Here is a 27,203-nt window from a genome sequence, read left to right on the forward strand (position 1 = left end):
GAGTCTATGGCTTATTACTTGGTGGAGAAATAGAAAGCCAACCCAAAACTTTGGTGGCAGAGTGAGGGAATAGGAATTGGAATCTAAGAAGGTATGATTTGGGGGCAGATATAGTACCCAAACATCTTCTGGCACCATCCATTAAATGGCCCCAACTATTGATCAAACATATTTAGTTTGGCACTGACTCCTTAACATTCCATAAGTGAATAAGTGAGAAAGGAAAAATAAAATAAAATAAAACAAAACAAGTTTAAAGGGCCCATAAGCAGCACATACTGGTAAGCCCGGGACTAGGATGTTGAAATGCACAGCAGTACAAAATGAACCTCACTGCAAGCCACATTTCCCTTGCATTTTTTTCTTTTTCTCTAACCACCAATTTGAACCTATCCTTCATTCTCTTTCCCATATCATCTTATATGGGGGCTTCATTTTGTCCCCTTTGATCTCTATGGATCTGAGTGTATACATGCTCATGTGCTTTTGGTAATAATGGTTTCCAACAGATTTGGTCTAACAAGACTTTCTTGTTAGTACTGTACTGTGCCAACTCTTTGTGACTGCCTTATGTACTAAAGACAAACAGTGTTTGCATGAACTTTTCCCCAGTGATGGGTTTTAAATGGGAAGTGTGAAAGGATCCTCACTGAGCATGGCTAACCAGAAAGCAGAAAACAGATGATCCAAGTTTCAAATGCTATTAGGTTGTGGATAAACAGTGAAATAGAGACACTACAGAGTAGTGAACAAGGAAAAGTAATCTCATAAAAGGGTAAAGGCAATTGGTGCCATTGGAAAATTGATAAGAAAGTTCAGTTAACTGTGGCAAGTGGTGGAAGGAGGCAGCAAGGAATAAAAGAAGATTTGAAAAAGTTAAGAGGTTAGCCTAGGTTGAATAATGTAAGCAGAAGCTTTGGCATCAAATACCTGGGCTTAAATTTTTACCTATAACCAAGTGGTAATCTTCAGCAATTAAGAGTATAAACTGAGCATCAGTATTTTCACCTAATTCACAATTTGAGGACTATATAAATACATTGCTTAGACCATAACATAGTATTCAGTAATTGGGGCTTTTATCATTAAGGATACACGGCTTGGAAACAGAACTGTTAGTTTACCAGTGTTGGCAGACTCAGAAAAGAGCAAATAGCTATAAGTCAAAGAAAGCAATCTTTCCCAGGCTAGAGAAGAGTCACAAGATTCACACTCAAGGCCACAAACAGTGAACCTTTTACTAGATATTAAAGTTGAAAACCACACAGCGTAACAGTAATGTTAAGTTAACCACTAGGTGGCAACGATACAGCTGAATTTCACTGACAAGGTTAATTTTAAAAACAGTGAGCAAACCCAGGCAGAAATTCCAAGAAGCTTTGTAGTACATCCTTTCATTTTAGAAAAATGAAAAATCCATTTATATACAATTAATTTACCTGTAATTACCTGATTCAATATCTGTTAACTTCTGACGCTTTTTCCTCTGTGCTCTGAGGCAATTCATACCCACATACAACTTTTGAAGTTCTCATTACATTACAGATGTCTTTTTAAAAAAATCTAGACACTTACCATGAAGATAACAGAAATTATGGAAAGCAAAAAATATTTTTGAAGTTTTAGAATTCTAAGAAAGGCACTATAAAATGCAAAGTATTTCTATGATATAGTTAAACTTTACAAAATGACTGACAGAGAACAATTCTATCTTAAAAAAAAAATAGGTCCAAAACATTAAATTATGGAGACACTCTGCTTTTAAATCACAAATTAAATTATTCACATAGGCAGTATTTTCACGTCTTGAACAAACATACTAAACTTACTGAGCAAATTTATCAAAATTTTAACAAATTCTACAATGTTTACAAGTGTCAAAACAATAAATGATGAAATTCTTAAGAATCTGGCACTTTCCATAATTATTTTTGCTTTCTTCATAAAGCAGGTCATGACCTATGGCTTATTAAAACAATTAAAACTTTATTCTCATTTCTTTTGCTTCTTTCATATGAAATAAAAGGAGAAAGTATGACAATTTTTTTCAAATTATTCACAATATCAAGTACACAGTAAAATAACTATCAAATTCCCAAGATGTTCCCCCACAAATAAGGTGGAAGAGCTCACATAACATTACCAACATGTAACATTACAAAACCTGTAATATAATTAGATGAATAAATAATAAACCTATACTGTTACCCAATTCATAATAAAAAGACCCAATTAAAAGAAGCCTATTTATTCCCTTTATATAAATAACTTAAAGCTCCCCAAATTTTCAACTTCCAGTTTTCTACAAGTGAATAGATTAGAATATCTTTTCTGTTTTCCAATAGTTTTCTCATTAATTTAACAATCACTTCCTGAATTATATGTACTTCCATTTCCAAAAAAGTCTTCCCTATTGCCATCCAAATGTAACAGAAGTATGATTTCTAAGTTATTTTTGTAATTCATAGATCACTGTTTCCTCATTATTGAAATTCATTTTGAGTTATTATAGATCACCCTGAAATCTAACAATATAGATGCTTCCTCGTTCTTTCAGCATATACAGATACACAAAACAGATAACCATTTCAGGGTTAGCACAAGATTACTGTGGCAATGCTCACAATTCAAACAAAAGATTTCAAGAAAATGCTCAATCTGTTTTACTATTTGTAACTTTTGCTAGAAAATTTAGGGAATGCCACTGTTATGGAAGGGATAATTATAGATCTACAAAAGTGAAACCATGTGCACATGTAATTTATATTTATACAGAACCAGCTGTAGATTATCTGCATAAGTAAACGGACAAGAGGCACAGATGATGCATAACACATAATCCTCAAAAACCACTTCAGATACATTTTTGTATCTGTATTTCATAGGACGGTGTCTGAGAATTCAGCACACACACACACACACACACAAATAAAGCCATTATTGCAAAGAGGTTGAGTTACAAACACAATCACCAAAACAATCACATTAAAATGCCATTATTGACTTGAGTTGGTCATCTTCTGTTTATTTCTGATGGTGGCTCGAAGTTTACGTATCACCAGTTTATCAGGCAGAATCATATCACCTTGTTGTTCTAGATAATCCAATAGATTTTCAGTCCATTGGAGAGCAGCTGCATGATTGATATGTTTCTCTGGAATCAGTTCTATTTCCTCCTCCTCATTTTCACTGGATTCATCTGTCTGGCCTTGTGCTCTTCTGATGATTTCACTGTCAGTTAATACTTCATAACCTGGCTCAGTACTGTCCACTTCAAGCCATTTTTCAATGTTTTCAGTAGTCACATTTTCCAATCCTTTGGTGTGTTGTAAAATGGTAGCCACAGTAGCCAGTGAAATATCTTCTTCTTCAAAGTCCAAGCCTTCTTTCTCCTCTACGGCAGGGAGAATCTTCTTCCATGCTCTGCTAATGGTAACTGGCTTTACTAAATTCCATGCCATCGCTACTTCATAAAGTGCATCTAGCAGAGTTAGCTTTTTCCAGAATGATTTCAGATCATTACCTTCTTCCAAGTTGTTCTGGAGAAGCCGTGCACGGTAGTTTCTCTTCATTGTCGCTATGACACCCTGGTCCAAGGGCTGAATCAATGAAGCCACATTAGGTGGTAAATATTTAGCAAATATTTGGCCATCATCTGACCTGAGGACATTTTCATTTGGATGTGTTGGTGAATTATCCAACAAGAGCACTGCCTTTTCTTGCAGGCCTTTGGATCTTAAGTGCTCTCGAACTTGTGGCACAAAGATCTTGTCAAACCACTGTCGGAAAATGGAAAGGTCCATCCACGCACCTTTCTGGCTGAAATAAGAAACTGGCAGGTTTGAGGTGTCAGTTGAATTGAAGGAGCGAGGTTTCTTCGCTTTCCCCACAACACAAAGTTTAAGTTTGTGTAAACCTGTTGCATTGGCACAACACATGACAGTGACTCTTTCTTCAATTAACTTGTGCCCAGAGACAGTGCATTTACCTTTGATTACTGAAGTCCTGGAAGGTAGGCATTTCCAAAAGAGTCCAGTTTCGTCTGCATTGTAGATCTGTTCAGGCTGCAGATTTTCTCGTTCAATAAAGTCTTGAAAGTTGTTACAAAAATCTTCCACAGCAGTCTCATCTCCATTTAATCTTTCATTTCTAATGTTAATTTCTCTAATGCTGTGCCGCTGCTTAAAACGAGTCAACCAACCAGCAGAGGGGTTAAAATCACCATCCATTCCCAAAGCATAAAAGAAGAACTCTGCCCTTTTGGCACAAATGGGTCCGGATACAGGATTCCCTTTGGCCCTCTGCTGGTTGAACCACTCCAGCATTGCTCTGTCCAGTTCCTCATACATGGACGGCTTCATCGATTTCCTCTTAGCCAGAAGACTGGTGGAATCAGAACTGCTTGCATAAGTTATAATCTTTTCCTTATTTTTTCTTATATCCCGAACTGTGGTCTCACCAATTCCATAAATTACTGCCAGTTGTTTGGAAGAACCTCCGTCTTCCAGTTTCTTTATTATATCAAGCTTATCTTTAATAGTCAACACCACTCTCTTCCGTTTCCCGGACATGGTGAAGCTCTGGGACGCTCCCCACACTCACACTGAAGCAGTCCACAAAATCCTTCTCTCACAGACTCTCTGCACCTCGGTCTTTCCAGTTACCAGGAACGTGGTGGCCCTGGCCCCCGGCTGGGCTGGGCTGGGCTGGGCTGGCAAAGAGACAGCAGAGTCAGGTGAGAAGGAAGGAAGTTGGAGGGAACAGGCCTCTAACTTGGAGGGGCGGTAGAGGAGGCCCCGAATCAACGCGGATAATCCGGATTACAAACATTGGTTTTATTTCCCCAGCGGCCGCGGAAAAGACTGTAACCCCACCGTGACCACCACCTCCTTCTCGCCCAGATCCCCAGGGACGCCGGTCACTAACCCCTGCCACACCCCAAAGTTAGGGCAGAGAACGGAAGAGCCAGGGGAGTCTGGGACTGGCCCACTTGCCCTGGGGCACGGTCATCTGAGTCCTTCCCCAGCAGCCAGCCCTCCGCACCGCAAGCCCACTTCCCGCGCGGGGCTCGCCCAGACAGCCCTCCCGGCCCTCCCAGCCCGCCGGGCCCCTCTCCCCACCTCAGCTGGAAGCCGGAGTCGGCACTGCTCCCGACTAACGCGCGGCGACCGCTCCTCCCCTGCACACGCTCCCGGAAGACGCCCTCTCCCGCCGCCTGGCCCGCCCCCTGGCCCTCCCAGGGGCGGGACTTCCCCTGGTCCCCGGAACAGGGAGGAGCGTCGCTAGTCCGGAGTGAGTGCCTGGGGCGGAGGCGAAGACGGAGGCGGGGACGGAGGCGGAGAGGCTTTGAAAGGTGAGGACACAGGGGTGGCGCGGGCCAGCGCGGGGCGGGGACTTGCTCGGGCTCCCGCTGCTCCCGGTTTACCAGAGGGGCGTGGAGAAGTGTTCCCGCGGACGCTCTCGGGGTGGGTGGGACAGCGCAGCCGCTACATTCGGGATGCGCTGCAGTGGGCGGGGTGCAGGCTCCCCGCGCAATGGGGAAGTGGGCGGGCCTGATACGGGGACTACGAGTGGCGATTTCGCGGGCTTCTGGCCTTTCCCACCCGTGTTTGTTTTCTGAGTGCGGAGCTCCTCCAGGGTCTAGAGGTTTGTGTCCAGCGCACGTCCAGGAGGGTGTCCGAGGGTCCGATGTCCTGGCGACTCTGTTCCTCCCTCCTGCAGGCAGAGTAGCGGACCGACGGGCGGACGTGCTGCACAGGTACTTGCGTCCCGCCTGCGAGCCAGGTTTGTAACGCTGCAAAAAAACACCTGACTTGTGTTTAGTCTCGGGAGAAGCGGAGCCTCCTTCTGCCACTCATCCCTGCTGAATTTAGTGAACCACCTTCACTGTTGCAGATTTTAATGAATACTGTACTTGCCTGGGACGCCAAACTGGCAGGATCCACTCTGCGAAATTGTGGAGTATTGGGCCGTGATAATAAGGGGGATGGGGGGGGTGGCTTTCTGTCTTGTGATTCTTAATTTCTGTTTCCTATTTTGTCGTGTGCTCCCCGTGTTCCCAACCAGTGGAAGAACTATGATCAAGTTATTCACTGTAGCCCTTAAATCATGTATTATACTGACTTGGTTTGATGTCCCTAGTAATTTCATCAAACTGTGAGCTCCTTGGGAGCAGAGACCCTGTTGATTTATTCTGGTAATGCCACAGCTCCGTGCGTGTGCTGGCACCTGGAATACATTAAGTAACTATTTCTTTGGCTTATTAAGGTTTCCCCTCTAAACAGTCATATAAAAGCAAACATCAAGGAGGGGTGATGTTTTACAAATAGGGTTGTATCCCTCCTGGTGGAATTTCACAGTGCTTCAAATCTTAAAGTGTAAACTGCCACCTATATTGTTTATAGGACAACTAGGTGATTCCTAAAATTAATATTTTCTTGAGGATTAATTAAACTCAAAGTCTAGAAGAAAGGATATTTCTTCTGATGAGAAATGCAGAAGGCATTAAAGTCCCCTTTATTAGTTGCATAGTTACTGTGTTAGGGAAAGAACATGAGCAATATGGATTATCACTTTTACATTCTTTGGCAGTCAATGTATCTATGTCTTACGTGATACTAATCAAGAATCACAAAGGTGTGATAATATCATCTTCATTCATTTATTTAATGCTTTCTGTTTGGAGTCTTTTTTTCTTGGTGCTTAAAGATAAGATGTCTTTAGAGAAGCTTCATTAAATTCTCATTTCAAGAAATTGAGTGTATGCTCAGAATATATAGAAATCGCATCCAATTGCATGGATTCTTCTTTCATTCTAATGATGAAGAAATGTCTTACTCATCAGCCTCGCTTACCTTCTCATTTCTCTCAGGTTCAGTTCACTTCCTTTCCCCTCTGTCATCATTCTTTCACCCCACCCCACCCCAGCTAACATAGTGAAAGTATCCACAGTTCACTGTTTTAAAAAGAGAAGCAGATCATATTCAAATTATCTTCTTTTTCACTGACAGAAGTTTTAATATTATTAATATAATTGAAATATGAGAGAGAACCTGAAAACTTGCCAGTGGGCCAAATGAAACTAGATTTATTTAATTAAAGAAAATGTGCCTCCTCAAACATTTAACACTGAGTTTTCCAAAATAAAATATTTTTCTCACCAGAAACTGCCTTTTATTTTTTGAAATTTTTTCATTTTATCTTAATGGACAATCCCTTAAATTGTGTGATAAGTGTAATCAATAAGATGGTAGAGAGACATCTGCAAATTTTCCTATCTTTAGTACATTCTTTTCTTTCCTATCGGATAACTAATTTTCAGAAGTGTCTGGCCTAACCCATGTGTACTACCATTCAGTTACATCATTAAAGAAGTGTGTTCGTAAAATTTAAACTATTTTAGTGATTGTTTTCTGAAACTAAAATTTAGCATGAATGAGAGATAAAATAACGACTTTCTAAAAGCATAAGTTTTACTACCTTGTACAAATATAATATTGGCAGCAGTATTGAATAGCACTGGACCAGAAGACCAGGTTTCTATTCTTCCTCTCTCACTAACAAGCTGTGTGATCTTTGGTAAGTCATTTATACTCTATGGCCTTGGCTTTGATTTTATAAAGATAGATAATATCTTCCTTCTAGGATTATTGTCAAGATTTTAAAATATATATGAAAATGTACTGAAAAATTACTATACAAATAGGGTTTTTTAAAAAAATAGCTGAACTGTGCAGCTATTGGTATTTTTATAATATGACATTCTTAATCGTTTTTACCCTTGTCATAGGAATCATCTGTTGATATGATATCTTTCCAGCATGGTATATTTTGTAAGATAATCATCTAGTGTACATGAAACTGCTTTGAGTACTAATAAAATCTTTCATTTTAATATTCCTACTGTTCATATTTGCTGTAGTGTATCTACTGAAGTCATATTTGTCATTTGTTTTTATAATATTTTTCATTATTTCTTCCAGTTTAGATTTACTAGAATGCCTTACCTTCTTAGTACAGTATAAAGCACATACATACTTAGTTTATGCAAATTTAACTATTGTGCTTAAAAAATACCTCTTTGTACCACATGGCGTCAAAATATAAGCCGCCTAATTTATCTGGTGTTTAATAAAAAGGAAAAGCAATAATTTGTTTAAAACGTGGAAGAGAAACTGGGTGGACATATTTTGAAGCAGTATAGCATACAAAACATACACACACACACACACACACACACACACACACACTTTAAAGAGTAATATATTTTTTTAAAGGCCAATTTTAACCACACTTAATTTTCTTCTTTGCTGATTTTAATATAATCCTTTAGGATGCAACCCAATTGTAATTTCAAATCACAGAATATTTGGTTTATTTACTAGGATTTGTTAAATTGCTGTTACAGTGCTGAAGATATCTTGCAGCAGTTAATGTGATAAGGTCAGACTTAAGCCTACATTATAATTTTTGTTGTATAATCTTACCAACCATTGTTCTGACTTTTTATGAGTTGCTACCATTATAAGAGTAGTCACATTACTTTATAAACAACCAGAATTTGTACAATCAAATGAATGGTTATTTCCCCCACTCCCAAAAACGTGATCATTTTGGGACACTATAAACTTGGCTTGGTAATACTGCCATTGCTTATGACATTTTTTGAAATTACCTTAAGAGTTTGCAGCACATTTTAAAAGTATCTTTAATGGTAGTCAATCTTCATCTTTTGAAATTGGATTTAATTTCTGGAAGCTACTCACACAGCCTCTTATCACTGAGACAAGAGTAAAGTCTGTTTAAACTACTCTTTGGGATAAAAAATGAAGTGAGGCTATTTTCACATATTTATATATATATATATATATTTCATGCTATGGTTTACAGAAAATCTGCAGGAATAGTCTGTACCATGGTAGAAATATTGGAATAATCAGCCTCATAGGGTGATTTCTTTGAAGGAGATAGCATTCATTTGAATACATAAACTCTTACACATTTATTATGAGGTCAGTCTTTGTTACATTGTGATGTTTCTAGTTTCCTTAGCAACCACAGAAGTATATATGTGCTACTGTGTAACTGTTTTTCTAGTTATTGTCTCTAAGTGTTCCTTTACTATATATGTTTGTAATCATTTTAATGGAGTTCATTTTTTTTCTGAATAAGAAACTTACATCATTCGTTTTTCTTTCCTGATACCATTCTCTGCTTTGCTATGAAACTTTTTGTTTGTTTTTTATCTGACTGCATTATTGGATTGTTAGTAAGTTTTATGTTGTATTATGTTGTATCTTTAACTTTCAGTGGTTTAAAATCATTGCCATTTTCTAAATCACACAGAGGCTGCAGTCTTAGTGGGTAGGTTATTTCTCAACTTTGCACTGCTATCTTATGTCAATTATTACTTTATAACTTTCTTCATATAAATTGATTGATCCTTTATGTTATAATTCATGTCATTTCTCTGTTCAGAATTCTTCTTTGCTTACAGGATGAATCATTCTGGTAATCCCACCCTACTTTTCTATACTTGTATCTTTTTTCCAGCATAAAGCCTTTTTTTTTCCCCATAACTTTTTGGTCACATTTATTTACTAAACTTACTATGTTCTTTCTCAGTGCCAAAGTTTGACCTTACCATTTTTATCTTTCTGAAATCACTTTTTTCTTTCTTTTTTTTTGTTCAAATATAACCAGTCCTTCAGAAGTCTTATCAGATCATATCTATTCACTAAAATCTTCAGTGATGCAGTTGCTGTTCTGATCTTTCCATTTTTGTCAGTTATTTTTATCATTCACTTGGTGCTGAATGACTACGTTGAGTTTTTCTCATTATGTGTATATGTTTTAGTTCTACACATTGACGATACTCTTCTAAAGAATCAGGACCATGATTTTTCTGTGTATCTCTTTTAGCAAAACATATAGCATAATTCAGAATAGATGTCCATATAATGATTTCATAGATGTTCAGTAAATTATTTATTTAATAACTGTTCTGCCATCTTCACTCAGATAGTTCAATGTGATGTTACCCTTGTGAATATTTTATAATACCAAACAAGTATAGTTTGTACCACAAATGTATTCATTATTGTAATCTTGTTATCAACATTATGTTCCTAATAACTTTATTTTGTAGAAGCTTAAGTGAAAATGGTACATATAAGAAGACATGAAACAAGGAAAAGTTCTAAAACTCAAGAGCCTGAGCAGAAATCTCGAGTTGATTGGAGGCGGACTAAAAGAAGCAGTATCTCACTATTACTTGATAGTGATGAAGACCTGGATAGTGAAGACTTTGATAGTGATGAAGAGCTTGATAGTGATGAAGAGTTTGATAGTGAAAGTGTTGATAGTGATGAAGAGCTTTCTAGTAACAAGGAGCTTGATAGTAATAAAAAGCCAGAAAGTGAAAGAGAGCTTAAATTAATTGAAGTTGAAAGTGAAGGAAATAACTGTGACCATCTCATTGACACTGGCAACAATTCAACAAATGAAGAACAGAACAAAACCAAAGAGAGTACTATTGACTTACCACACCATGGAATGCATTCAAATCAAGAGGAGGAGAATCTCAACAAACACACTGATCAAATAATAGAGGAGGATTTAGAAGAAGAACACATTCACCGAGGGAAGAGAAAAAGAAACTCCTCTGTGATGTCTGACACCGAGGACAGTGATGATAGTGATATCCTAGTTAAGAAAGTAGGTGTTAAACGTCCACGTCTAGTGGTTGAAGATGAATGTTCTTCAGCAGAGATGGAGCAAAGACAACCTGAGAAAACTACAGCTGCAAGAAAGCGAGAACAACTCCAGAAACTGAAAGAACTCTCAGAACAAAGATCTCGTCAGAGACGCACTAGTAGTAGAGAATTTGAGGTGTGTTATATTTTATTGATTTTGTTACCGTTTTAAAATTTTTACTTAAGTATTTAATTTTTATAAAAATGAAAGTGCTGAGTCTTCTATTTCTCAATAATTCTAGTATTTTTAAATGAAATGTCCATGAACATGTTTATTTGCAGTACTGTATCTAATATATTATTGGATTTTTTAAAAAAATGTTTTTATTGATTTTTTAGAGAGAGAGAGAGAGAAACATCGATGCAAGAAAGTAACATCAATTGACTGTCTCTTGCACACCCCCTACCGGGGATCTCTCATTCCATGGAACGATGCTCAGTCCACTGAGCCACACCAGCCAGGCTCTAATATATTGTTTTATCATGAGCTTCAGTCCACCATCTTTAAAATTAAAAGACTGTTTTGTATGGTATTTCCTGTTTTTATCTTCTTACAATCTTAATGTCTATTTTAAACATTTTATATATTATTTTCTTTCTAATTCAAATTTCAACATTTAACATGACAAAAATATTTTTAACCTTAAAATATGAAATTAATTTTTATCAATCACTTTTTTGTTTCAGATTTAATCTTTTAATTTCACATCTATGCTTACAATTTTAAAGGGACAGTTTACTGAAGGAATATGTTTTAACTTAATTAGGACTCTGAAAGGGAATCCTGCCCAAACAGTGATGAAAATGAAGAGGAGGAAGAGGAGGAAGAGGCGGATTATGAATCTGATGCAGATGGAGATAATTATATTATTGATGACTTTGTAGTACAAGATGAGGAAGGTGATGAAGAGAATGAAAGCCAGCAAGGAGGAGAACAATTGACTACATCACAACTGAAATTAGTAAAACAGAATTCTCTTTGTAAGTTAAATATCAAGAAAATGTTTTATGACTGTTCTAATCATGATTTTATATCAGGTATGAAATCAGCTTGTTAGTGTCATGTTCTAACTCAGTTAGGAATTGTGACTTCATTTTCAGGTTACTTTAATCTGTCAGCTTGATAGTAGTTTATTCTAATGGTTTCAGGAACCCTTTAAACACTTAAAAGTTACTGAGGACCCCAAAGAGGTTTTGTTTCTGTGGGTTATACCCATCATTTACTATTGTAGAAATACAAAACAGAAGTTTAAAACATATTTATTATTTCACATAAAAATAACAATAAGCTCATTAAACATAAATGTAAACAATATTTTTATGAAAAATAACTATATTTTCCCCCCAAATAAGAAGAATGACATTGTTTTTCTTTTTCCTTTTAATCCTCACCCAAATGTATGCTGATTGATTTTTGAAATAGAGGTAGGGAAAAAAAGAAAACATCAATGTGAGAAAGAAACATCGATTGCCCCCCACCCACCTTGTATGCGTCCCAATCAGGGATGGAACCCTCAACCCAGGCATGTACTCCGATTGGGAATTGAACCCGCACCCTTTTTGGTGTATGGGATGATGCTCCAACCAACGGAGCCACCCAGCCAGGACATTGTTTTACATTTTAATAAATATATTTAATGACCAGCTTAATAGGAGGCACGGCAGTTGGGTTCTCAAATCTGGTTTTGCAGTTTGTTGTGATGTTTTTGATGAAAACAATCTTGCTTCACACCAATAGCTGGAAAAGGGAGGAGTAGTTTCAAAGTAATTGTGGATATTCTTGTTTCACACAACACAAAAAATAGACAAATGGTAGCTTCTTAAAGGATAGTTGCAATATGGAATCTGAAACCATATAAATGAAATTTTAGTACTTACATTATAAGCCATTGTCCATCTTGCACTTTGAATGGATCTTTTTTTATCCATATATGATTTTGTAACATCATGCATTGGTCATTTGGAAAATATTGGTTCACTGGGTTTTACAGATCTTCCAAATATTGATACATATCATGATACAATATTTTAAATATTACATTTGTTACTATTACCACCAATCTTATCAGAAAATTCTTTAGGTTGGGAAAACTGTCAAGTTCAGAATAACAGATACAAGTTTTTCAAAAATCTTTCTACATAAATATCTGTTGGGTGGTTTTGTTTTGTTTCATTTTGTTTTGTTTTGTCTTTGGCAACAAAAACATGAGTTCTTGAAATGACAGATTCCCTGTGTTCTTTTTTGAGAAAATATTTGACAAATGCCAGAATAACCATAGTTTGTCAGTCGTTCTTTCAAGTAAACATGGTGTTTCATGACAGTTGAGACTTTTTCAGTTCCCAACTCAATTTTTGCTCAAAGTATGACTACTCATACTTTGAAATGTGGCATAAGTACTTTATGCATACCTCCCATTGAACACTAAAAAGATGGATACTCAAGACTCAAGATTTAATAAAGTTAGTAATTTTTACTACTTAATCGAGGACATTCTTAAGTGAAAGTAGCTTTTTTTAATGAGTGTATGGCAGTGATGACTAGTAGTTTAGTACTAATGCCATGCTAGGTACCAGCTGCCTTACCCATAGTTACTTTTGCACCATCAGTGAAAATCTCAACAGTAAAAACAGCAAATGATTATCTTACTGTTACTGCTTTGACTTCACAGATCACAAATGGACAGGGATTTACAGAGGTCTAAAGGACTTGAAGTATCACTCAGTGAAACCTATCAGAGATAGAAAATAGAAGCTTTCATATTTTCATATAACTAGTGACCATATAAATAATAGGACCCTGAAAATTTAGGGTATCCTTATTCTGATCCCCATAATTGTACATAAATTTAAAGGTGGTTTTTATGATGTTTTACTCTGGTAGAAACAGGCTATTATACTTTTTTTTCTTAAAGGATTCATTCTTTCCAATTTTTTTTTATAAGGGCAAAAATCAAGTGTATTATGGTTCAATTTAGATCTCATGATTTGTAATAAAATAGTAGATTGAGCTGTGCATCAAATTTCAAGAAATTTAGCAGTTATAGAGATGTCAATGATAGGAATCTATATATTGAAAGCTAATGATTTCTTTACTTAGATTAGTAGGCACTTGTCACCTAGATATTTGAATATCAGGAAAATTCGATTAGGAGGTCTGTCATCATTCTGGATTATATAGCTAGAATGTGTTAGAACGTTTGCTGAGAGATACCCACTCATATCCACTCGCTAATTAATGAAAATAAAAGTCCAGCATGTAGGAACTATTTCTTCTCTATTCTACACATCTGTGCTTGCTTTTGTTTTTTTTAAGGGCCATTTTAGATTTGCTGAGAAGTTGAGTGGAACGTACAGAGATTTCCTATATAAACCCTCACACATACAATATTTCTGTTATTAACATCTTACAATTATTTGGTACATCTGGTATGATGAGCCAATGTAGATACAGTATTATTAACTGTAGTTCACAGTTTACCTCAGGGCTCACTGTTTGTGTTGTACATCCTATGGATTTGGGGGGTATTTTTAAAAATGTATTGTTCAATTAAAGTTGACATACAATATTAGTTTCAAGTGTACAATGTAATGATTAGACAAGTATATAACTTATGAAGTGGTCACAAGAAGTCTGGTACCCACCTGGCACCATACATAGTTAGTTACTACAATATTATTGACTATTTTTCCTATACTATACTTTACATTCCTGTGACTGTTTCATAACGAGAAACCTATACTTAACCCCTTTCATCTTTTTCACTCATCCCTATACCCCTCTTCCATCTGACCACAATCAGTTTGTTCACTGTGTCTGTGAATTTGTTTCTGTTTTGTTTGTTCACTTATTTTTTTTTAGATTTCACATATAAGTGAAATCATACATATTGTCTTTCTGTGTCTGACTTATTTCACTTAGTATAATACCCTCTAGGTTCATCCATGTTGTCACAGATGACGAGATTTCATTCTTCTTTATGGCTGAGTAGTACATTCTATGGATTTTGACAAACGTATAGTGAAACTATAGGTATGCATCATTACAGTATCATACAGAATAGTTTCACTGTCCCAACAATCCCTTGTGTGATTCACCTATTCATCCTTCCCTCATTCCTCTGAACCCCTGGCAACCACTGATTTTTTAATGTCTCCATAATTTCACCTTCACCAGAATGTTTTATAGTTGGAATCACATAGCATTATTGCCTTTTCAGATTGTCTTCTTTCACTTAATAATATGCATTTAAGTTTCCTCCATGTCTTAATGTGGCATGGTAGCTAATTTCTTTTTATCACTGAATAATAGTCCATTGTATGGATGTACCACAGTTTGTTTATTAATTCATCTGTTGTTGATAAGCACATTATTTGTTTCCAAGTTATGGCAATTATGAAGAAAGCTGCTATAAACATTTGTGTGTAGATTTTTCTATGGATATACATTTTCAACTCATTTAGGTAAATACAAGGAGCTCTGTGCTTGCTTTTACTACTGAGCATCTCCACATCAGAGGGCCATGTGATCCGTTTGTTATGCAACATTTTATCTTGTGTGTTCTTAATTGCAATTTATTCTTCTGGTTCTATCGTTACAAGCTGTCTTTCCTTAAATTGTAACCATAGTGAATGCCTTTTCTCCCTTGGTTTGGCACATTCCGTTGGCCACTATTCTAAATCTCTTTTTGTTCAAGTTTCCTATTACTCTAGAAAGCATTGTACTCAGGCTCTTGCAACCATTAATCCAGTGAAATTGTTCTCACTAAAGTTAGTGATAATTTCCTAGTTGCCAAAATGCTCTTCATTTCTTATATATTAACTTGGTACTGCTATATGATTTACCACCAACCAATGACCACTCCCACTTTCAGAAAGTTCTCTTTTTAGCTCTGTGCTACCACTCTTTCTTGCTTTTCTCTTTTTATGTTTGTCATGTAAGTATTGGTGTTTCTAAAGTTTCCATCCTTAAGCTACTTCTGTTTTGCTTGTGCTTCAGGCGGTCTCTTCCCTATAAGTTCAGCCTAATCTATAAGCACAAATTCCCAAACTTTTTTTTCCCAGTGCTATTTTCTCTGAAGCCTATACAACCCAGTTTCTCATCATCTTATTAAAAATTTTCATCAGGGTGTCTTTCAGACATCTCAGACCCATGATTGAGAGGTAGCATAAGTGAATTTTGAGGAAGATACAGAACTATTGTTTTGGGAGTTGTGCTGGTGGTTACATCAGTAACACCTCAAAATAGAGTAGTTCTCCCTCCTGCTACATGGCTGCAGCATTGGAAGAAAATTATGGTCTTTTTCCCTTCTAACCAGTAGATGTATTTCTCTCTATTCTGAGACTAAGGCTTCCAGAAAAGAGATGATAGAGAGTAGAGGTATAGACTAGCAATGGTCCATTATTTTCCAAATCTATATAATGTTCACTCTCTAAACTACTATACTCAGGTGGGTAGAAATAGCCATCAGATTTGTGAGTACCGAAGATGGTTTTTTCACTACTTTGTTACATGCTCAGAGTGACAAAGAACCAAGCATTAGATATAAAGTACATCTCTAGTGCCTTTCTAGACACATGCTGATCAGAATACTGGAAATTGGACTAAGTGAACACCACCTTAGTTGCCACCTTAGCACATAAAGAGAATCATTCTGTCAACACAGCACAGAGAGTGCCTAAGAACAGTCTCACAGCCATTTATGTTAAAGGTTAAATTCTAGAACTTTTCCTTTTGCTCTAGGATAGTAAACAGTCCAGTAAACTATGTTTGCAAAAGGCAAAGATAACATTGCCCTGAAGACTCAGAGGAAGAAAATACCTGTGAAAAAATGTTTTATTAAAGGAAACAGAAGAAAATTGTATAAAACATTTGCTTTGCAATCTGTGCAAAAGAAATAGGAAGTTATAAGAAGAGAGCAATTTGATGTGAAAGGGAGCTAGCTAAAATAAGGATAAATTGTCAGAAAATCTAAATATCAAGTCAGAAATAAAATCTATATTGAAAGCAGTAAAGAGCAGAATTAACACTACAGAAAATCTCATCAATGATATATATAGGTTAAACAAAAGAAGTTCTAGCACAGAGAAGAAAAAGAAAATAGTTCTGAGGGAGAGGATAATACATCAAGGAATAGAAATGAAGACCCTGTTTCACAAATAACTGGGAGGGAAAAAGAGAACAAATGGGAATCTAAAGGAAGAAAATTACATAACTTCAGTGAGATATGTAAAAGACTTTAATGTACTAAGAAGCATACCATATTTTTGGATGGTCTTTACATAATGGAGATGGGAATATAAAAGTATAATACAAGAAAATACTGAGTTGTCGAACACTATTTATTGGGAGGCAGACATCCCAATAAGTTGATGAAAATAGATTTGCAAATAGACATGCGAAGTAAATACTTTCCTGATTACAAGAATAAAGAAAAAATTAACCATTCTTTTTAGAACTATAAAAATGGTTTAATATTAGGTACCATATTAATGTAACATTAATGTCAAAGGAGAAAAATTATACCATAAATTCAATAGAGTCTAAAAAGGCACTTGATAAAATTTAATGTCCATATCTATTTTTTTTAAGTATTAAAAAAATCAATGAGTCCATCCAGTGTGGCTCAATGGTTGAGCATCGACCCATGCACCAAGAGGTCACTGGTTCGATTCCCAGTCAGGACACGTGCCTGGGTTGTGGGTCAGATCCCCAGTAGGGAGCATGCAGGAGGTGGCCAGTCGATGTTCTCTCTCATTGGTATTTCTATCTCTCCCTCTCACTTCCTCTCTCTCTAAAGTCAATTAAGGAAAAAAAAATTTTTTAAATACGAGCATATGTTCTTTATATAACAGCATATTTTAAACCAACAGCATCATACTTACAATGAAGTACTAGAGATATTCTCTTGTAATAAAGAATATAACAAAAATATTTTTACTAACTTTGTTCTAGTGTTTTAAACACTGTAACAAGACATGAAAGTAAAACAAACATAACTGTTGAGAAGGAAAAGACATTGTTTGAACATAATATGATTTTATATATGTGTGTGTGTGTGTGTGTGTGTGTGTGTGTGTGTGTGTGTGTGTGTATCTATATATGCTTTTAGTTTCTGATATATTTAACCAAAGATACAGAAGTTAAGAGAAAGGATATGAATACGTCGCAAGCAGGAGTGGATGAGGCATATATTTCCATAGTTTTCTCATGTTCTTTTTTTCCCTATGTGGGTTTGAGGTGGGACCTGTTAAGAGTAGAAAAAGAAGCCAATTCCTCTGCCCTTTTACACTGGGCTTACACCTCCATTCTTTTGGAATTAGCAAAAGATGTCAGAAAAATGATCACATTCACTATATACTATCATTTTATTTAGATGGTACAATGGAGGAACATTCCACTTACACTGGCAAACACAATAAAGTTCCTAGGCCTAATCTTAAGAAAAGCACAGCTTTCTAGGTACAAGAATACACTTTACTGTGAAACAGAAAACCTAAAGGAAAGGAGAGACACATGTTTCTGGAAGGTAATAGTACGAAAAGTTATTTCTTCTGAAATTTCTTGATTTAACTTTACAGAATAATCCTAAAGTTCATTTGGAAGGACAGATACTGTAGGAGAGTAAACAAAATTTGAAAACAGTACATCAAAAGGCTTGCCCCACCAGGTATAAAAAGTTACAATAAAGTTGCAATAAGTAAAGTGGTATCGTACTGACATGAGAATGACAGCCAGATCAGTAGGAAGATGGTACTGACACAAAACCTTAGCATATCTGTAGAATTACTGTATGATAAAGGATGCATGGAAAATCAACAGAATCACTAGGCTATCTAATGATTTAGTGTAGGGAAATTGATTAACTGCTTTGGAAAAATCAGTTTATGTATAAATACAAATATTTTTGGTTTTCTCCTGTATCCTTTTGCAATTATTTTTATAATGGAGGGAAGTTGTAAACAATATTTATAGGATATTCTACAGAAAACCACCCAAAAGAGGAATTAAAGCACTGAATAAAGTTCTGGAAGAGGTCTGAGCTCTAATCCTGATTCTGCCTCTCTCTAGTTGTGTGACCTTGAGTAAATTATTTCATCGTTGTCTCATTTGTCTTAATTTTAAGATGAGATTCGAATTCTGTTTTATAAAATTTACCATCCAAGTCTAAAGTTTCATATTCTGAAGTATAAGATCTCACTACCATGCAGAACTGCATCTATCTAGACTCTAGAGGATAGTAGCATGAAATCTGGAGTCAGGGTGCCTGCGTCCCAAGCTTGGTTTTAACACTAGCTGTGTGATCTTAGGGAAGTTGCACATCCTCTCTTTGTTTCCTCAACTGAAAATAAACTGAGGGTCATAATACTACCTAGTAGCTTGTGAGAAAAAAGCAGTGCATGTAAGTACATAATTTGAAATGCCAGGAGCATAATTCTGTCACCATCTACCCATCCACTCAAGCACAATGAAATTGAGGCCTTCCTGACTTTTTTGAAGGAGATTCTGATACACATTGGTAGGAGAGGAATTCTGTGATTAGGGAAAAACTCCAAATAATTCTGATCCTCTGCCCTTTTATTCCCAATCCTAAAGGGATGCGATCAAGGTCTTTGAGTTAGAGCAGCACTTCCCAAAACTCTGTAGGTGGTGAGTAATGTTGAACATTAGCACATTCAATTCTGATAAGAATTCAGTGAGGTAAAAAAATTCTGTTTCAGTTGATTTGGTAGTTAAACTTAGGTACACAGAGGATAGACTTGATTTTTTTCCTCAACATATCTATTAATATTCCCAGAACAGTGTTTTCTTAATACAATTTGAGAACTGCTAGATAAAATTTAAGTGCATTTTAACACTCACAAATAGATTTATCTACTAGCACTATAATATATACAGATGTTGATTATAGTCTTATCAAAATTGAATTATTTTAAAGTATTAGATAATTTTCCAATTATGTTACAATGATTTTTACAAACAAATGGTTATGATCAATATTGTAATTTTCTATGAGTCACAGGCCCTGTAAAGTGCAGATTATTTACTGTTATTATCTAGTTTTATTACTGCTTCATTTTGTTCACTTTAGTACTTCAATAAGGCGTTTTCTTACAAAAAGAATATATACTAAAAATGTCCACTAAATTCTTTTTTTTAATTTTTTTTTATTGATTTTTAGAGAGAGAGGAAGGGAGAGAGAAGGAGAAACATCGATGTGAATGGAACATCTGTCGGCTGCCTCCTGCACGCCCCCTACCAGGGATCCAGCCCTGAAACCTGGGCATGTGCCCTGACCAGGAATCGAACCAGCAACCTTTTGGTGCATGCCAGCCAGGGCTCCCCTAAATTCTGAGAAAGAAGTTACAGCCTGTTGAGTAACTAAAATATAGGTTAAAACATTTCTCCATGTTAAATCCTATCTTCGTTTTATTTCAACTGAAAGCAAAGTTCAAATTCACTCATGGATGCTAATAATAGGTCTTATTTTGCTTTAATCCCTTACTGAGCATCTTCCTCTTTTCCTGAAATACTCTGGCTACTTTTACTATGTCTTCACAGATGCCCAGAACAGAGTAAATGTTCTACAGTGAGTGTTTGGGTCAAGGAATGGGTCGTGTTTGATAGAGAACATTTCCACAGTGATACTAAACCTTGATCCAAAAGCAATGGGAAATAGTAGGACCGTCTCTCTTACTATTACCTGTCTCATCAAACAGATGATTTCATGGACCAGATTGGGTTAGTGGGAAAGAAGGTTAATATGTTTGATGTGAGAAAGAGTAGATAAAAGTTTTCTAAATTGATGTGGTAAATCCTAACTTTGTGGCAGCTGAAAGGGAAATGGAGTTTTTATGGCCATTGGAATTCTGGCTAGGATAGCAATTTGTTTTTGGGTTTTTTTTTAATTATTTATTTTTGTTACAGATGTTTCTCCCTTTCCCCCCCAAGACACCTCCTCCCAATACCGCCCCTCACCCCCACCCCGCAATAGGTAGCTGTTTCACAGACAGTTTTGTATATAACCTATTTGGAAGAAAAGGCATAAGAAGTTTGATGTACATAGTAAATAATCCAAAATGAGTTTTTTCTCTTGTTTTCTCTAATTGTCAAGTTGATAATTAAACTTAGGTGAACAGGGGATGATTTTGATTTGGTTTTACAATGTATGTCTTAATTTTCCCTAAACAAGTTTGGCAAGTGGAGATTATTTGAAATAACAATAGAAGGTTTGGTTTAGATGCCAGTAAATCTGGAAAATGGAGATTTGTTCAATGACTAGAGAAGTTACTGAGGCAGTTATAAATTGGAATAATTAAGCAACTTCTATTTAGAGTATTTCTTCGCTTTGGAGAAATGAACCTACTATATTCAAGAATTGTTTTGCCCACTAGATTCTGATATTTATTTAAATTAATTTCAGATTCTTTTAGTGATCACTACACTCACTTTGAAAGAGTCGTGGAAGCTCTTCTGATTAATGCTTTAGATGAATCATTTCTGGGAACATTGTATGGTAAGTTAATAATATGAATGTAACAATTATTGTTTTCTTTTTCCTGTTTTTAAACAGTTGTCTATATCACATAACAAAACCAAGGACACCCATTCTTAGGGCCTGCAGTTGTTGTTCCCTCTAGAATCAACTGCACCAAAAATCCTTTCACATTGAAAACGTGTTTATTAGTTGTGAAATGTGGAAAGAAATCTGTGTCAGTTCCTTGCCCTAGGTCACTGTGTATTTGAAGATACAGTATACACACTCTTAAAATAGCAGGGTAGTTCAACACATGTGCCCCAGCCTCTTGAGGCTCCTTGAATTTCACCAAAAGTTATGTTGATTTAAGCTTTTGTGCCTTTCCTCATGCTGTTGTTCCTCCTTAGAATATTATCCCTTTCTACCCTAGAGAGTGAGTATAACGTTATTTCCACTCTTTAAAGCTATGCATGGCCTACTCAAGAAGTGTTTCTTACTCCCTCATTTGTGCTGTCATTATCCTCAGTATGGTGGTACTGATGTGTATGCACTTTTTAAACTTGTATTGAAAATGTATTTCTGCCTTCTTCCCTTTCAAGAGTATGAGAAGAAACATACCTTATATTTATATACGTATCCCTTGCAACTAGCACACTATCTGGCACTTTATGAAGACTATAAATATGTTGTGTTGAATATCTACCTGAGTGCCAAAATAAGATTAATTCATTATTTATTGAACAGATATTTGTTGAGTGCCTACTTAGGGCCAGGCAGTATTTGAGGGCTGAGGATATGGCAGTGACTATGACAGGATATTCCTGCCTTCAGGTTGCATAAAGTCTAGTGGGAGAGACAGACAATGAGTAAACAAATATATAACATAATATGATTTCAACTAGGGGTGAGTTCTTAAAAAAATAAAGAAGGATAAAGAGATGGCGAGTGATAAAGAAAAGGACAGTCTGTGTTGGTTAGATGGGTCAGGGGGTGATTTTTGAGCAGAAACCTGAAGTGAGGGAGGAAGTAATGCGTGGACCTAGCAGAGAGCACAGCGGGGGCAAAGACCCTCAGGAAGGAGTCAGTTTGATGTGTTCAGGAACAATTAGAAAGCCTCTGTGGTTCTTTCTTTTCCCTAATGCTCTGATGGAGTGATTTCTTTTTTACATCATTAAACATTCATTTTATTTTGAAATGCTTCTAACCAACCAACCTAAAGTTATGAGAAGAAATCCTTAAGTATTCAGTTATTTAAATATTTCACAAGGGCAAAGTGATTGGGTTTTTGTTGTTCCTCTGAACAGATGGCATCAGGCAGAAATCATATGCAAAGGATATGTTGACATCTCTTCATTATTTGGACAACCGATTTATTCAGCCTCGTCTAGATAGCTTATACTCTAGAAGCCGTTGGAAAGAGCAGTATAAGGTATACTATTTTGTTTGTCTTGGAATCTCTGGAGGGCAGGAGGGAGTGGGAGACCTCTCAGGGTTTCAGTGTTCAGTCAGGCTGAACAATCTTCTGAATTATTGGCATTTTTCTGTGTTAAATAATCAGCTTGTTGTTTCTTATCACTTCTAAAAGCTATTATTGTTTTAATCATTCACACCTACCTTATCTAATAATTAAGTAGTTCTAAATGATGAATAACTTAAGAACATCTCTAGGGCCTAGCCCATGAATTAAAATGAGGAGATTGTCTTCCTAACCCATGTAGCTCAGTTGGTGAAAGTGTCATCTGTACACCTAAATGTTGAGGGTTCCATTCCTGGTCAGGGCACGTGCTCTGGCTGTGGGTTTGTCCTCAGTCAGGGCACTTACGGAAAGCAGCCTGTTGATGTTTCTCTCACATCCCTGTTTTCCTGTCTCTTTCCTCCCCCTCCCTTTTCCCTTTCTCTAAAAATCTTGAATATGTTATTGGGTGAGGATTAAAGTAAATAAATAAATAGAATAAAGTGAGATTTTCTCAGGATGTTAATTTGTTGTTTCAGAGAACAAGTTAAAGAAGTTTGAGAAACAGTGGGTTTAACTTAACTGGAGGACTTTTCAAGGAGCATTAATGTGTGAATTTATACTGTAAATCTTCAAGAGAGCCATGTAAAATGTAACACTTTCCAAATTTGTGATTTACTATGAGGCTCCCTATTGTGAATTACTTGTACCTCCTAGGATAATTTATTTCCATGGTACAATTTGGGAAATATAGGCCTAGGTTGTTTTTAACATCCTTCTCCACCTTGAGATTTTTTAATTCTACCAATTTGAGTAAAGCATCTTTTTAATTTATAAGATTTATTGGATTCCATGTTATCCTCTAGATTTTTTTTATGCTCTCTAAAAGTAGAGAGTGCACTATATGATTTTTAAGGTTTCTTTTTCTCTCTCTTGCTAACATTCTATCTTCTAATGATTATTAGCAAGACGAAAATGGCAAGATAAGTGAAGTTCAAGTTCCCTAACATCCTTTTAGCACTTAAATCAGTCGCTGCTCTACCTCATTTATGTCAGCAGATTTGGCTTCACCCAAGGCCTGTTCAGCCTTAAATTACCTAATGATAAATTAGCCACAGATGGTTTCAGTTAAGGGACAGTTATGGGAAGAAGACTTTAATCGGAAGGATGGCTTGAGTTTAGGGTATCTTTTTTACTTTGGATGTTTGTAACCTCTCTAAACTCCAGTTTCTTCCTCAGATACATAAAATGTTAACCTACTTTATTAAAGGGAAATATTTACTTTAGGAAGGTAAAGCAAATAATACAACTCTTAGAACATGGTATAGATATTTTTCTTTAATAGAAAGAAAACTAGCATTATTCATTGTTTATTTAATTTTTCTAAATAATTTAAATGCAGAGTTTCTTATTCATTCTTCAAAGTTAACCCCATGAGGAAGGCAATATTATTTCCTCCATTAGAGATGAGGAAACTGACTCAGAAAAATTGAGTAAGGTAAGATTACACAGCTAATGATGAGCCAAGCCAATAAATATTTAAACCTAGAAACCTCAGGTTTCTAGGGTTTCTCTGACTCCAAAGCCCACTATGCTATATCATGCTTTACCATGCTATGGTAGGTTATGCTGAATTTGGATAACCCAATGTTGAAATAACTAAGACACAACAAGATACTAGCTTAAAAATTTAGAGACAGATAATTCAGTACGATCTTGGTCAGGGTAACCTAGGTTATGCCACAAAAAATAAATAATATGACAAACATAATAACCTTACAACAGAAGCAGGGAGGGAAGGTGGTTAGTTACCTGTTCCTTCTGAGTGTCAGCCTATGAGTGACCTGTGTCATGAAGTGTCATGAAATGAGAAACAGTAAAGGTAGACAAAAGGCAGTGTTGTTGTGAATCATCTAATGTAGAAAGAAAATGATCAGTCTGTTGGATACTTAATAGAGAATGTGAAAGTGGATTAGTATCCCTGCTAATATGCTCATTGTGTACAGTTCAAATATTGCAGTGAAACCTAATCTATAGTACTAATTAAAACAGTAATATCTAGCACAGGCAGACCTAGAGCACAAGCAAGAATAATCAAGCACAAGTAATTTCATAAATAACGCTTATTTATGAATGCCAAATATTTTTTGTTTACTTACTGCTAACTCAGCTATTCTACTGTCCACATCAGTACTAACCACCTAGCAGTCCTTGTTCCAACTTGTTCATTTTCACAATACTTTAGTAAGTAACCAGACAAGGATTCAATTATTTCTGAAATATTTTGTGGAAAATATGATATAATTCACACAATGAAGACTAAATGTGATCCTGTTTTTTTTTAATTGTTGACTAACCTAAATCTTTTATTATATTCTGAATTTTTACTGCTCATTGTTTCCTATCTTTAATTAATTAATACCTCATTAACACTAACTGGAAATGAGAGGGAGGAAGAGAAATAAAACCTGTGGAAATCACTACTTAGTCATAATTCATAAGTGTGAGGGATATGAAACTGATTTTTTTTCTAGTCTGGTTTCTTTCCATTTAATATTCCAAATTATAAATGTATTTTTCTATTTTAAAACTATCTTATCAAACACTTACTATGTTCTCAGTACACGTTTTGCTCTTACATCTCATCCTGTTATTATGATGCCTAATATTGGTTTTAATTTGGGTAGATTCTTTTTATGTTGCATTTTGTTGTCATCATTAAGTCTTTTAAAGCTTAATTACATTATTATTTGTTTTCAGGAGCGGGTAGAAAGTTATTCTAACGTGAATATCCGCGAGAAGAATTCTAAAGACTGTTGCTGCGAGGCTTGTGGGTTGCATCGCCACTGCAGGTTCTCTGTGCATTTGTCAGGGAAGCAGTATAGCACCAGGACTATGGAGGCAGATGATTTTATGTCACGTGATGAACAGGTATTTGTTTTCCCTCTCATTTTAGTTTTTAGTGTTTGAAATTTTAAATACGTAAGCTTGCACAAACAACCCTAAGTTATGTTTACAAACGGCTAAAGCACTAGGAGAAGGGACAAGGGTACAGGAAAAGAGGCTACAAGTTTTGTGTGTGAAAACGATGTCTTACAAGCACATTCACGCCTAACTCAGTAAAATACTAAAATTCATGCGTATTCTCTGAGTACACTTCACCCACACAGCTGGGGTGGGTTGTAGGGGGTGGGGTTATGGTATAGGATGAGGATGAATAGGGTGGTAAATGGGGCAGGAGAAGCAGATGACCCCTTTGGGTCCAAAGAATTTGACCCAAGTGGAACATTTTATGATCTGCCTAATTGACAGTCCATGAGCAAATAATTGAGGATGCCTACTCATCATAGTGTAAGAGTTGGAAAAACCATGCTCCCCCTAGGCTGTTTCAGAAGTGTGTCAGTCTAGAGCAATGACCACATGCTTAAGGTGCTGTTGGTTTTGACTGAAAAGACAAAACTGAAGAACACATTTGAAATATTTGAAGAAAAGTATTTGATAAACGAGAGCAATGTGGAGAGAGAAGTGCAGATGCAGACTACTTCTGTTTCTTTTTCTAATCTATGTAAGAGTGTTGCAGTTATAAAAGCAAAAATATTGATATTGAAAGCTCCCTCTGGTGAGTCTGTATATCCACAAAGAGTGAGACCCAAAGTTGACTCTAAATACTGCCAGTCAATTATTAAGGTACACGTATACTATTTATCTGAATTCTGCTAGATTGGGTAGTATGATTCCACTGCATTATTGGGCGATAGTTGACCATGTCCCTCTGAAAAATCTGAGTTGCAAGAATCACTTAGAAAGTTTGTATGAGGATAGTGAATTCAGAATTAACCTTCAGTGTTTTATTTGGCAAGTTACTATAAAAACATTTCTTTCCTCAAATAGTCATATGGAAATTTCCCCATTGTTTCAAAACTAATTTATGACTTTATGAGATAAGACATCTAGACTCTTTTCTTTTTTTTTCATCCTCACCGAGGACATTTTTCCATTTTTTGTTCAGATAGAGTGGAAGGAAGAGAGAGAGAAAAAAACATCGATGTGAAAGGGACACATCGAGTGGTTGCCACCCGCACAACCCAACCAGGGCCGGGGACAAACTGCAACCGAGGCACGTGCCCTTAGCGGGAACCAAACCTGGGTGTCTCTGGACCGTAGGCCGACGCTCTAACCGCTAAGCCAAACTGGCCAGGGCAAGACATCTAGACTCTTAATAAAAGTCATTTAATACTTTAAGGATTGTTTTCTGATGTATAGATAAAAATATTGCTGCACAGTCACTGTGTTTGCTGTCTACAGCTAATCTTGAAGAAGTGTGTGAATCAGAAAACCATTTCTGGAGTTCTGATATTCCTGTGATGGAATAAAGACTATAAAAAATAGTTGATTCAAATATCTAAAAAATAAGAGGTCTATGAAATAAAAGCAAAGAAAATTAAAACACCAGTCACACAATGGGAAAATAGAAAAGTTAACAAATATATTGGAAAATGATTATTCGCTAAAGGCATACAA

The 27,203-nt window shown here is 36.1% G+C and overlaps 2 protein-coding genes across 7 annotated transcripts in view; one reads left to right on the forward strand and one right to left on the reverse strand.

The window, feature by feature from the left end:
- Positions 1-1,796: 1,796 nt before the first annotated feature.
- On the reverse strand, positions 1,797-5,177 carry JRKL (JRK like). Its single transcript, XM_036260163.1, has 2 exons — positions 5,121-5,177; positions 1,797-4,711 (listed from the first exon to the last, which is right to left on the reverse strand). Exon 2 carries the CDS (start codon positions 4,569-4,571, stop codon positions 2,997-2,999), a length of 1,575 nt encoding a protein of 524 aa, XP_036116056.1. The 5' UTR covers positions 4,572-4,711; positions 5,121-5,177; the 3' UTR covers positions 1,797-2,996.
- Positions 5,178-5,307: 130 nt separating this feature from the next.
- The window catches only part of CCDC82 (coiled-coil domain containing 82), a 32,652-nt gene continuing 10,756 nt past the window's right edge, over positions 5,308-27,203 (forward strand). Inside the window, exons 1-6 of one of the 6 annotated variants that reach the window (XM_036259317.1) lie at positions 5,308-5,353; positions 10,148-10,890; positions 11,522-11,735; positions 21,176-21,268; positions 22,534-22,658; positions 25,443-25,613. In XM_036259317.1, coding sequence (XP_036115210.1) covers positions 10,162-10,890; positions 11,522-11,735; positions 21,176-21,268; positions 22,534-22,658; positions 25,443-25,613 — 1,332 coding nt within the window. In that variant the 5' untranslated portion in view covers positions 5,308-5,353; positions 10,148-10,161. Of the gene's footprint in view, positions 5,354-5,596; positions 5,785-7,496; positions 7,579-10,147; positions 10,891-11,521; positions 11,736-21,175; positions 21,269-22,533; positions 22,659-24,084; positions 24,126-25,442; positions 25,614-27,203 lie in introns of those variants that run through there. The other 5 variants (XM_036259318.1, XM_036259316.1, XM_036259319.1 and 2 more) reach the window with 5 other exon arrangements.

This window comes from Molossus molossus, unplaced genomic scaffold, assembly GCF_014108415.1.
Source record: "Molossus molossus isolate mMolMol1 unplaced genomic scaffold, mMolMol1.p scaffold_m16_p_13, whole genome shotgun sequence".
Classification (NCBI taxonomy): domain Eukaryota; kingdom Metazoa; phylum Chordata; class Mammalia; order Chiroptera; family Molossidae; genus Molossus; species Molossus molossus.